The sequence below is a fragment of the Battus philenor genome, unplaced genomic scaffold (assembly GCF_028537555.1).
Source record: "Battus philenor isolate CCGP_79_NKW_IND1 unplaced genomic scaffold, ilBatPhil1.0.hap1 SCAF_25, whole genome shotgun sequence".
In the NCBI taxonomy this organism is placed as follows: Eukaryota; Metazoa; Arthropoda; class Insecta; order Lepidoptera; family Papilionidae; genus Battus; species Battus philenor.
Window position 1 is genome coordinate 5655195 of NW_027181688.1, and position 13339 is coordinate 5668533.

At 32.6% G+C, this 13339-nt stretch overlaps 1 protein-coding gene across 1 annotated transcript in view; it reads right to left on the minus strand.

Moving 5' to 3' along the window:
- RyR (Ryanodine receptor) overlaps positions 1-13339 on the minus strand; it is a 166418-nt gene that overhangs the window by 47246 nt on the left and 105833 nt on the right. Inside the window, exons 58-69 of the mRNA XM_068768362.1 lie at positions 13087-13218; positions 12476-12605; positions 11889-12037; positions 11511-11659; positions 10822-10984; positions 9633-9825; positions 9344-9421; positions 8998-9112; positions 8212-8305; positions 7631-7768; positions 2967-3123; positions 2036-2361 (exon numbers count right to left, since the gene is read on the minus strand). Of these exons, the coding sequence (XP_068624463.1) occupies positions 2036-2361; positions 2967-3123; positions 7631-7768; positions 8212-8305; positions 8998-9112; positions 9344-9421; positions 9633-9825; positions 10822-10984; positions 11511-11659; positions 11889-12037; positions 12476-12605; positions 13087-13218 (1824 nt within the window). The remainder of the gene's footprint in view (positions 1-2035; positions 2362-2966; positions 3124-7630; positions 7769-8211; positions 8306-8997; positions 9113-9343; positions 9422-9632; positions 9826-10821; positions 10985-11510; positions 11660-11888; positions 12038-12475; positions 12606-13086; positions 13219-13339) is intronic.

Sequence of the window (13339 nt, forward strand, 5' to 3'; positions counted from 1 at the left end):
AATCAATGATTTTAAGTCCATCTAACACTCGATATCATACATGTATTATACAGGTGGCTACCAATCAAGACTTATATTCTACAAAGCAAGGACTGCAAAAGCGTATTAGATATTTTTTAAATAACTTATGATTATACCTTCTTGAAATACTTAAGTTCCGATTTGTATGGCTTGAAAGGCAGGAATTTACACATGTAGAAATAGTAAGATAGGAAATATATTAAATAGTACTTGGATAATTTAGGTATTACATATAATATGATTAATTTTATTCGTCTATTAGTTTTATAAAAAAATACATATTTAGAAAGTGATTTAAATGGACAAGTAGAAAACAGTACCATATCCATATTATTTCGTTGTCAGCTTGACCGCGTGGTAAAACATATTTTAGACGAATATTTATAAGATTGTAGATAGAATAATAAATAATCAGCCGCAGACACAGTTGTTTCTTATCGCTAAAGACAATGTTACTGTTGTACTGCAAGTTTGTTGTATTCACGATAATTTAGTGAAACAAGACTCGCTGACATCTTGCCTCTTTTAAAAACTCTACTAAAGTTACTTTTACCAGATGTTTTATTTACAATCACTTTCAAAATATGTAAAACTGTTTGAAATATGAAAATTTAGAAAATTGAAAAATAAAAAAGATAAAATTTATTATTCATTATGATAAAATAAGAATTATCAGTGTCTATAGATATACTACAGCCTCTACTGAGTGGATTAGTACACAAGCACCAGATTACAAAGTTAAAAAAAAAATTCTAAATTTAATAAAATCTGTAAAATAATTTAACAATTTATAGATTTACAAGTTTTAAGTAAAACATCTTAATATTTTTAAAAATGACAAACTTTTTGTCTATTAAAAAAATTACAAATAAAAAAAAATAGTAATAACAATTATCACTAATCTATATAATATTTAATTTGTTGATTAATGGTAATAACGCATCAACTTTTCCAAGTCAAATATATGTTATAAGAATTACAGTAATCTTCCCCTGTAGCACGGTACTAACATAATGCGTTTTCTTGCGCGATTTATGGTACAAGGAAAAGAATCCTTGGCAATGATGTTTCCTGATTATTTTGATATCATTTATACTATTTCTGATAAAGTGCATGAGTATATGCCTCTGTTCTTTTAATAAAAAGATGTGTTGTTGTGCAGTTTCTTCTAGCTTCTTTGGCAACTATAACACCTTATTATACAGAGTAGAGTCAAAAATGAAATAGATTAAAAAAAAAGATAACAAGTTGACGATAAATAAGAGTTCTGTTAAAAGTTCCTACGTTGTATAAACTATTTAATCTTTTTTTATCTTTATCTTTTAACAAGTGTTTCTCTGCCTATGAAACACTTGTTAAATGATGAATGCAATTGAATAAAAATATAATTCAATTGAAAATAACTGCTATATTTTTTATCATCTTTTTTTTGCGGACATCCTAAATTAATATATTCTATGTTTCTATTTTTTATTTTACACTATTTTACACTAATACTGTAAAACATTTGTAGGTTAAAAATATATATTGTCATCATCTGGCCTGCCGATAGACACCCACCTCAAGGCAAATCCTTCTCCCGATGATCACCACGTTGACCGATCTTACGCTGCCCATATCCTTCGACTTGCTGCGACCTGGACTATGTCGTCGGTACATTTATTGGGGAACCTATCTACGCCGCGTCTACGGGCTCGTGGTCATCACTCAAAAACCTTTCGGCCAGTTTTCAGTTTCAAGCTTTTTCTTAATATTCAATTTAAACCGCTTTTAACGAGAAAAGTTAAACGTAAATAATATTGTACGTAACGAGTGCATATGACCCTGTATATTCAAATACACGTTTAACGCTATTTCCTATAGCGCGGAACTAATTTACCGTGATAAGGGGAGGCTTACTGTTTATGGATAATTTATTATAGGCAATTAATGATATTAATAAATATCAATTAATTACTAAAAAAATATATGTTAAATGTTTGAATATTGAAGTATTAATAATAATAAATCTTACTTTTGAAAAGAACTTGATGTCCCTCGTGCTGGTCTTAAAACTGGGTCTACGACTGAACGTTGTAGAAGGCTTCAGCAATTTCATGTTTATAGTCGCTCTGTCGATGTACTGAATTAGCTTTTCCAATAGAGAGTATGCAAATCTGAGCTCTATCGCTACACCCGTAGTGGTCTGTTCCGTATCACTCTGTTGCGCTTTGCTTGGTCTATGTAACTTGTAGCCTTGGTATTGGAGGTACTTGAGGAATTCTTGTGAACGTTCTCGATCTTTCTTCTTCTCTTTATCCGTCAGTAAATCGTAGGGAACCAACTGAGGATGAATGCCACCTGTAAAGTTTTTTTTTTTATAATCTAGAAAATTCATGACAATGACCCGATGATAAAACATACTAGAAAAAAAATTGAGACGCCTTGGCTTCTGGAATAGTGTTATCTGTATAAAAGAAGTATAAACTATATTTACAATTGCTTTTCCGTATACATAGTGATTGAAAAAAGCTCAATTGCTATCAATTAATGTGTATTATACGCTGTTCAAAGATTAATGGTTTTGAAAATAATATATACCGTAATGGTAAATAAGTAAAAAAAACGTTTTCAAAACCTGGATTATTGCATAGCAAAACTATCTGTTCTCGCAAACTTTGTACTGCCGGAAGTTATTGACCTGTTGCATTTTAATAGATAAAATGAACTAATGTAAAATATAGAATGTACAAGTCGCGACGATTATTGGGGGACGCCCACAACTTGCAATAGGCGCCTATCGGCTGACATGATAATAATTCCAGAGTGACCACTTTATAGAGGGTATTTTACTAATTCTATGTATAAAAGGTTTAGAGATTTTTGCTGCAAAATGATGAAACAAATCACTTTATGTTAACATTGTTAAAGTGACTTACTATTAAATTAAATATTTTTTTGTATACCTCCATTAACCACGAGTTCCTCCTTTTTCTTCTTTGCCCAAATATCATGAGCGTTTTCAGCCAGCCTTTCCGCCATGTTCTGCATCTCCCTAGAGAGCGTCAAGTTTGTCATGTCGACCGGATGAGGGTTGTAGTTGAACGGCGTTGCGGAGTCCGTCTGTAAATTTTGAGATATCGAATTCAGATATATGTTCGATGTCCATTCTTCTTTGTTAACACACCGATTCAACTAAGAGATGAATTTTTATAATGCGTGGAAAATAGCGCCATCTATGGGTGCCATTCGAAACTACAAAGTTATAATCAATAAATAGCGAGATGTGCTTGGTGTTAAATCAAAACTTGTAGCCTAACTTTTTAATAATTACCATGTCAATTCGAGCGTATTATGGGAACTTCGCCTTTTCAATTTATTAATAATAGATTTAACGACCGAAACTAATAAACATAGTCCAGCGTATTGGTAAGTTAAAGAGACAGTGGGGCCACTGGGACCTTAAAATTCTGAAGTGCAGACGATGTCCATCCACATTATATATAGAGGACCCTTGTAAAGTCGTCGGGAAACGATTAATGCAGGCCGTTCCCTTCTGGTCTTATTATAAATGTATAAAGGAAGCCTTTCTCTTGCAGTGTACGACTAACCTTTAGATTTTAAAAATGTGATTGTAAAAATAGTTCATGTATCATTTGACATACACCAATAACCTCTATCATCGTTTTATATAGCTACCAATTTAGACTTGCACGTTTTTAACTACCTTTTCCGTGTACAAAATGCAAGCGCCTGCTCGCTTGCCTTTTTTGTACACGGTTTGTTGCACTTGCTAACCTATGTTTGTAACTCATGCGAGTTTTCTACAAAGATAGATTAAGGGTAAAATTCTTAGACCGATAAGATAGGTTTGCTGATGGAACTTTGCTGCATAACATTTGCATAAAAGAGTGATTTTAGATCTGTTTTTACAGCGAACCTATTATGGTCACTATTAGTCGACGTGACGTGTTAAATTCCTATAACAATACACTGTTACTCACAATAAAATACCTTACATTAAAACGAATTAAATACCACTTGTCGTTTTCGATTAACCACAGTATAAATTAGTTTCCATTTATTTTTAATTACATGTAGTATTTAATATCAGAACATAAGAGGGCTTGTTTTATTTTAATGGTATACATTTTTTATTAAAGTTTCTGTAATCTAAAACTAAACATTAAAAAACTTGATGAAACGAAGACGATTCTCGTGATAATATATGATTAATTATCTGTTATTATACGATTGATCATATCGGAGAATCACTGTATTGTATTGTAAATTATATTTTTTGTTATAGTTTTTAGGAAATCAGTAATTAATTATAAAATAAAATAATTTATAATTTTATAATTATTTAATTAAATAATTGTAATTATTTATTTAATTAAATAATTATATAAATAATAAATAAAAAATGAAATTATTTAATTAATTTATAAAATAAAATTATTGGCGTATAAATTATTAGGCGGTAGACATGGAAATGCTCTAGATAGATATACGGTTTTACGGAGGATACAAGAGTTTTTAGTTGGCTTTTCTCAGCAGTTCATCATCCGAGCTGGTAGCTTCCTCACAGCCCTACACTAATCATTTTATAACGTTAAAAATTATTAAATTGTAATGAGCGTGTAAATGTCTACTTGAAAAAAAAATATTTTTAATTTGAATTAGACGAGCAATGCACCAATTTTGGTTAACAAATTAGCCTAATAATAAAAAAATAATAAATTTACAAGTAGTGAACATTATAAAAAAATATATATGCTAGCGCAGCGTAAGACGTCTGCCCACAAAGTGGACAGTCGACTTTGTTAAGGACATTGTAACACGCTGAATGCAGGCTGCTTCCAGCTGGTCCTTCAGTGGTGGACGTCCTATAGCTTAAATTATAATCATCAATAACAATATTTTATTAAATTAGTTTTAAGCTATTTTTCAAACTTTCTGTAATTGTAGCATATAAATAAATAGTAAATATAAGATATATTAAATTTGGCTTATTAATTTTTCTGGTTAACATAAAAGGCAAATTAGTTAAAAACATTGATATACTCACAACGATGTCAGGCGCACGCTGTACGAACGAAACGATGCGGGAATATGAAACAACGGCCATGTTAGTGAGACGTACGTGGTTTTACGACGCATTTAAACCAGGGCATACTTAATTGTGTCAAAAAAAACAATTTATATTTTTTTGGTCTTAAAAACCCTGATTCAAATAACCATAATAAAATCAATGCATTGTTAAACGAAACAAAATTGTAAAAATGTTTCTTTTATTAAACACTTATCAACTTTATCATGCTGTTTCGTTTTTATTAAGTCGAGGAAAAAGTATTTTCGCAAATAGTTTGTATAAACTTGTAATAAAATATCTTGGACTATACTATTTTTATTTCACTGATTGTTACGATGACATTACAAAGTTTCCATTTTTAAATTAAATATCTTCTAGAAAAATTTAGTCTCTAGCTTTTTTAAAATTTAATTTATTTCTTTCTATCAAAATGAGTGAACCTGGGAAAGTAATTCAACGCTATAATTTTTTTTTCAAATAGGAAGTTAAATAAAAAAAATTGCGTCGGTTATTTGCCAAGAACTGATGTGAAAGCAAAAGTAGGGAGAAAATGGGCGGAATTAATCAGTAGAAGGGGTGTGGTCTTTTACGACAATGACGTAAAACTACTAGTAAATTTTTTTTTATTAAAAGTTCTAAAATTTCTACAGCAATAGTATCTTATCACTATCAGAGAAAGTTGCTCCTATATACTATAGTTATAAAGGGTTCTTATATCATTCGGTAGACGCGGTGTGGGTAGTTTTAGATTGTCGGACGAAATAGTTAAAAAGTTGCTGGATCCTCAAGCGCAATACCGGTCATCACGACAATCTTTGGGACAGAATTATGCTTTGAATTGCTATGTAATATGCTCAGAATTTTGCTTATTATTATTATGGTGTCTATCCTCTTATATTAATGAATCAATAGTATAGTTAATAATAAACAAGCTTTAAAAAAAACTTATCTGAAACTTTTATGAAAAATGCGAAGTTACTTTTTCCTCAACCTATATAATGATTAACACTAGTCATTCAGGGATCCCTGGATCTATTCAGGAGTTGTTGTGAACAAGTCATACATTTTTATGACTTTATAAATAGACAAAATCATTTCACGTCCAACAAGGAAACATTGTATTTGCTATTCCGTTTAGGGATTTAATTTCTCGTGCCTGTAATATATAGGACATTATAGAATAATTCATTCTAATGAATTTGAAATAAGTGATCATTTTTTTTCTAAATATCTAAACTAAATAACTAGATAATAGTTCATATACCACTTCTATCTCGATTTCTTCATCCTGATCGCATGAACAATAAAAGTAAATATGGTTAAAATTATTAATATACAAATGAAAACACTTATGGATTCACAAACTTAGTACTTATTTAGTCAAAAATTTATTAGATTTACTACATGAAACGTCTAAGTTGACCTGTAGGGATAGCTCGGCTGTCTTTGTAATTAAAAACGAAAGACAACTTTAATAAGACTTGACTCGGTATATTTTAGTTATTGAACAGCGTTCTCTTTAACGGTATTTTATTATGGGCACTGCCGATGATATTATTTACATCACAGAAAAATGCTGTACGGGCTATTTATAAAAACTTTTTCTTAGTTCCAAATCTATGATTAAATGCATTATTTCTTAAATAAATCTTAATAATATTAAATAAATCTCATAATACCATTCAATTATCTTTAGTTGATAGTAATGTGCACTTGGTTTGTTAAGTCATTTACATGATTACTATTATAATGCACATATAAAAAAATGATAAATTTAATTTAAAAGACCAAATGCCGAATTTCTAGCCGGTTCTTCTCAACAAATCAGCGTTCCTAGTCGGTAGTAGCTTATTACTTTTAATGTTAAAATAATAGACTATTTTAATTTCTAATACTCTAGTCCTATTTTATCGAATTAATCGGTATTGGTAGTCACGATTAATAGCACTTTTGGATACCATTTAAACAGTTTTTTTGTTATTTTATATTAACGTACTATATTTCTATAAAAATCTCTTTTTTTATCTCATTTTATCTTTGTTTTTGAACATTGTTACGGCACCTTCGTTAGAGGTAAAACAGAAAATAAACACTTATCCAAATTTATTTATTATATATAAATATATATATTTCTAAAACACTTAAAAATCTGTATGTAAAATATAATTATGTATAAAACTTACTCATACAGGCTACTCATACAAAAATCAAAATCACGTTATTTAATTTTCGTTAGAACACGTGTATTTAAATACCTATTTAATTTACCAAAAATATTATATTATTTTATAAAAATCAACAATTTTAAAAGTTAATACAAGTGGGTTGTTAAATTTCGTAAAAAATATTTTTTACGAGTATTTTTATATTTTAAGTAAACTTTTTTCATTGCAGAGATATTACAAACAAGAAATGTACACGTTTTTAAATTTGTTAAAACAAGAAAAAAATGATTATAACATTTATACTTAGTAGTTTAATTTTTTACAGTACATTGATGGTTGCGCTTAATGTGATTTGAATGTGGATACTTACCCCGCCGGATTTGGACTGCCGCCTCATTGAGCTTCGGTTAGTGCTGGGGATGTCCACTTCCGAGTGTTCCACCGACCAGCCAATAGCCAATAGTGCTTTGAGCGACTCCCTCACTGGCTCCTTATACCGCTCTTTTTCCTGATGCACATATTTTAATGCAAATTTTAATATAAAAGTAAATAGTCTAGCTTTTTAAAAATTATAGTCATTTATGTAAAACCATACAGATTGAAAACAAAGGGCTGCGACTTGCGATCGCAGTTCGCGGGTGCCAATTGATTCCCGGGGTACAATCTTATATTTTTCACATTTTGTACATTGATTATATGGGATTGCCACTGCTCACATACAAGTTTTCAGAGGATTGCCAGCAGCGTCTTCTGCGTACCATAATACCATACTACAATCACGAACCCGCCTACCAAGCGTGGCGATTATGGTACATTCCCATAGATATCTTTGGGGCTATGCATTACAGAGCAATATGGGCCGCGCACATACCTAAGGCGTAGTAAAGCGGTTTTGATGGTACTATGGATTTTTTTTAAAATAAGGTAGATTATAATAAACAAATAACTCACGTAATCGTTTAACATGTTGTACGGCTTGAGCCGCGGGTGAGTCTTCTGACTGTCAGACCACGACTCTCCGTACACCCAGCCGTTTTCTATTTTCCTGCGAAAATTGGATAAAAATATATATAACAATAAATAGAGTTTGTGTCGTAAATTATAAACCTATTATTTTTAAGAGGAAGTTAGCTTTCCTTTAAGAATCCGCAATGCCTTCTTAAATTTAATATTTACCCCATAACCAAAAATATGCACAAAAAATTATTTACTGTCACATTGATTTTAATCACGAAAGCAGAATCGGTCATCAAAATAAAATTGTAACCGTCGCTAAAATACAAGAATTTTTAATGCAAATAATCATGTTTATTGCTATAATTTAGTGATGTGCTTATTTATAAATAGTGGGCTGCATTCAGGAAATGTCTATTAATTCTAATTAGGAATGAGGAGATACATAGACTAAAGTAACCGAGGCATTCAATTCTAGCTGAAGTGGCAGCGGGGAGGCAATACAGCGCACAGAACGGATAGCCGCTAGAACCTTAGTTCTGGAATGGAGACTACAAATCGTCGAGCCGGCGTAGGATGCCCACTAAGAACAACTAAGACAGAAGACTTCGGAAGTTGCAGTTAAATGAAGGTAGCCTTTCAACCGGTTCTAATGTCTATAGGGCAGCTTTTTGTCCTGCATTGGACATCCAACGGTTCAAAGAGAGATTAAATGAACTGTATTTTAACAAAAGCGTAACAAACCGTAAAGAATGACATATCTTCATGAATGCAACAATGTACCTGGAAGCCCACGCGTCGTGGTAATGCTCGGAGAACTTCTGCACGATGGTGTTGAGGTCGTTGTTCAGCGCGACGGAAGAGGTATTGATAGGCTGCGGGTCGTACTGCGGGTTGTCTGCACCTACCCGGATTTAGAATTAACCTTACCACATAACATTGTATAAAGCCATAAAAAAACGTTTATTGAAATAAATAAAAGGATAAATATGAAATAATAGAATAAGTAAAAATTACTTTGTATTCAACAACAGAATTTAATTCTAAATTTATCTCCAACTTGTCAGAAAATTATTATTAATAATAATTTGAGCATCTCATAAAAAAATAATTTTAATAAGTCTTTCACCTGTTGCTTGAGTTTCCTTCCCGTAGAACTCATCGTCATAGTTCTTTGACAGCGAGTAGTCGGGCGGCAAAGCACAACCTTCAAAAAGATATTTTAATTAATGTCATGGTTTCGTTTTCTCAATGGAGTGACCTGGTACAAGAGGCCACGAAAGAGGTTCTTGGCTTGGCCTTGACATGGTGTACATTGATGCCCAAGTGGCATTAGCTGATTCTGCAGGTTCAAGGGGGCAAGCGCAGAGGGCGTGTATCCTAAAGCATCTGTTAAGGTAGTAAAGCTTAATACGTACCAATAGCGATTAAACAAGGCAAGGCTTTGCCGAACAGTTCCGGTTCGTAGTCCATCTTGCTGAGAGAGTCAAAGATGTTGGAGAACAGCATCATGGTTAGACGCTTCTCCTCATCTGAAGAGGCTCCGTAGACACCTTGCCCGCCAGTACTGCCGTAGTACTTCGCGCATCTCTCGTAATGCAGGGTAAGTAGCTGGTAATTGGATATTAAGACTAATCAAAATTTCTTAATTCGATGTTTATTTTGCACGAAAAAAAGCATCGTGGTTATAATGTCATTATCATAATTTCAGTCCACTGTTGGACATAAGTCTCCCCATAGTTATATCGCATTTACTATAAAATGTAATTTTATATGAATTTTTCACATAATACAGGACAGAATATGCCATAGAATCCCAGACAATGAATGATAAGAAAGCATCTATTGCTAGATTTAGAACAATCGTCAAAGAACGTTTAAGTTTGTTCGCTTCCAAACTATTCGTAATTTTATATATATTTTTAAAACATGAAGGCCCAGTGAGTTTCTTTTAATTGTTCTTAGTCATTTACCACCTGAACACTTGGCAGGCTAAACCTTACGTCAATAATAGATGTAACCCATCGTTTGTTGAATTAAAAATTATTAAATTTAAACTGTTAGTCATGACGTTCTAAGGAAGTATCTACAACGGTGTTGTAAGTAAATTGTATTTAATAAATTCTGTCTAAGAAAAAAATGTAAGTTCACAACTGTTGTGAACGACCGACACAGTTCGGAAACTTCCAAAATAGGTGACGATCCTCAGTAGTCGTATGGTATCGACAAGCGTAAATAGAATTCTGAATATCGTATTTAAAATGCATTCATTTGATGATTTTTTAAATATAATCTACAAATATGCCATGCCATGTCACACTTTGTTATATATTAAATGGAATCAGGCGTTACCTCGCGGAAGTCCATCCTAAGTAAGAAAAGAACCAATATTTATTAGAATATTATTTATTTTGTGCAACAAAATGCACCGCCCGCCAGCCCGCTGATAAATGCGTATGCGGCAAACAATGCGAATCACACAACCGCCACCGCCAAATTACTCAAAACATGTTTCACAGAGTCTCTGTGTTTGGCGCTAATCGGTGTAACTCCTGAAGATGCCCCGTGGAGGGGTGATGTCTCACTTTGTTATAAATAAAGACAAACCCTGAGTGCGACTGTAGTGTATTCAGAAAGCCGTGACACGTCGACGGTCAATTTACGAAGCAGTTTAAGCAACATCGAAGGTTGCATGGCCGATGTGAGCGCAACCAAAAAATCAGACACTGCCTCTCGCTGTCCTTTAGTCAGCATACGGTTTTTGGATAATCTGAAAATTAAAGGTAAAATTCTCAATTCTATTTCAAAATATCTTTATTCAAGTTTTAGGCATCTAGTTTTAAATCGTCTATTATTTTTTACATTGTCTTATACTATATTGTAAATAATTACGGATAAGTGCTAGCCAAAAATTCAACGTTTTAAATAAAATTTATAATATAAACCTTACAAATGAGTCAACTAAATTCTACACATTTTGATTAACTAAAAACTCTAACTCATTAATGTTAGTAGCTTGTAGTATACTTTAAAGGTCTAGGTACTTTATGTTCAGTAACGAAGATTTTGTCAAACTAGTTGCCAGATACTATCAAACTTAAAAAAAATCAACGGTAAATGTTATTTGATAAAATTTACCAGCACGATAACATAGCGAAGAGTTTAAGACCGGAATTGTTCTTATACATTACAAATTTTTAAATTTAACCATTTCTAACATTTACATACTTATTTATATATATATATACACACGTACAGTAGTACATATATATATATGTACCAATCGTATCAGTTACCTGTACACGGTGTGCAAGGTGGCGTCAAGCAGGCTGGCGTAGTTCTCCGCCTCGTTGTAGAAGTTGGCGTGCTTGATAAGCAGAGGCAGGATCGAGTTGCCGATGTACCGGTTCATTGATAGTGCCATGTCCGACTCACAGCCATCGTTCTGGTACAAGAAACCATTACACAAATTATTACAATAATAACAAAATTTTACTAGTATATTTTTTTCAATATTGTTCGTATGCACAATGATTCATCTAATAATTGCGTCGAACAGAGGAACGTCGGATGCACAATACAGATGAGAAATGTCCGAGTAACGATTTTTTGAACAGTCTGGCTTATAATTGAACAGAGAGTAACCTACCCAATATAATAAGAATGACACTCACTCTATCCAGCATTGTTGCAGCTCGTAAGTCAGGCAGGAACGCTTCTTCTAGAAGACGATAGAACAATTCCTGCGTTTCGATGCCGTAGACTCGTTCCAAAAATAATCCGACACTCTGTTTGTGGCCCGGGATAAGACCAGAGGGCATGTCTAGAAGATATAAAATGAAAATTATATCAAGCGTAAAATTTTAGCTTATAACACCGAAATACGATGTCTTTTTATTTTCATTTATATTAGGGGATTGGTTATAGATATCAATGCTTTAAAAGGATAAATGTGCAGTTACTACACAAGCTTTTCATAAAATTGAGAAATATTTGAAATAGAGATTCTTAGGAACAATCTGCTTCTGCTCACAAATTGTAATATATCTTGTCATGAAAATTATTGCAATATTCTTAGCTTTTTTAAAAGAGACGCGTTAATATATATACTGTGCACTTTATTTTCATAGGCACGTGTAAGCTAGGTATAATTGAAATAAAGAATTTTTAATTTTGTAGAACTCAGGGTAGAAAAAGACATCGAAGCAGATATCAACATAAAAGCAAATTGCAACCGTGATTTTCGATTGGTTGTGCTCACCCGATTTCGGGCGCTCTTCACCAGCAGCCGGGTTATTGAGAGTAAATCTGAGGCTGAGAACTCCTTGTAGATCTTCCAAGGGAACAAGAGATCGTAGAATAGCTCTGGCACGAAGAGATTCATTCTTGCCCTGTGAAAATCGTAATAAATATCTCCCTTGCAATTTCAATTTTATCTAGGTTGGCTGAATTTATACAAAAAGGGTTATTTTGTATTTATGAATATATTTAAATATTAATTTTTATTTAATCTTCTTTAGCATCGTCTTTTGGTTCGCACTTAATTCAGGAGATAGACTGTGCCTAGTGTTTTTATAAGCAATGAGTTTTATTGTAATTTTGATTTTATATTACTAAAAATGTTACCGTTAATAAAAAGGCGCGCTAATAAAAAAAAAAAAAAACTATACACTTGTTTAGAAGTTCCCTATGATATATATGGGACCACGAGCCAGTAGACGAGGCGTGGGTAAGACACCCACTAGGTGGAACGATAACAGTTCATGTCGCGAGAAGAATTGACACATAATTCAATATGAAAAATATTGTAACTTTGAATTAAAGTCACGTAACTCAGATTTTAAGTCAGTTAAAAGAATGCAGATGTATTACCAGCGCTATGACCGCTGCATCCGGAGCACAACGTCCCAGCAGGTCTACCAGCGTGCAGTAGAAGTTCAGGATGGCGGCTCCAGTGTCGATATAGTCCTCATCGTCGTCAGACTCCGGCAGTGGGTGGCTGAACTGAACATTGAAACATATAAAGATAAAGTGAAAATAGCTTAATTACATTAGATAATTACAACAACTTATAATAGTCAGCTTTAAATTTAGTTTACGCCAGCTCGTAACGGGCCACAACGGT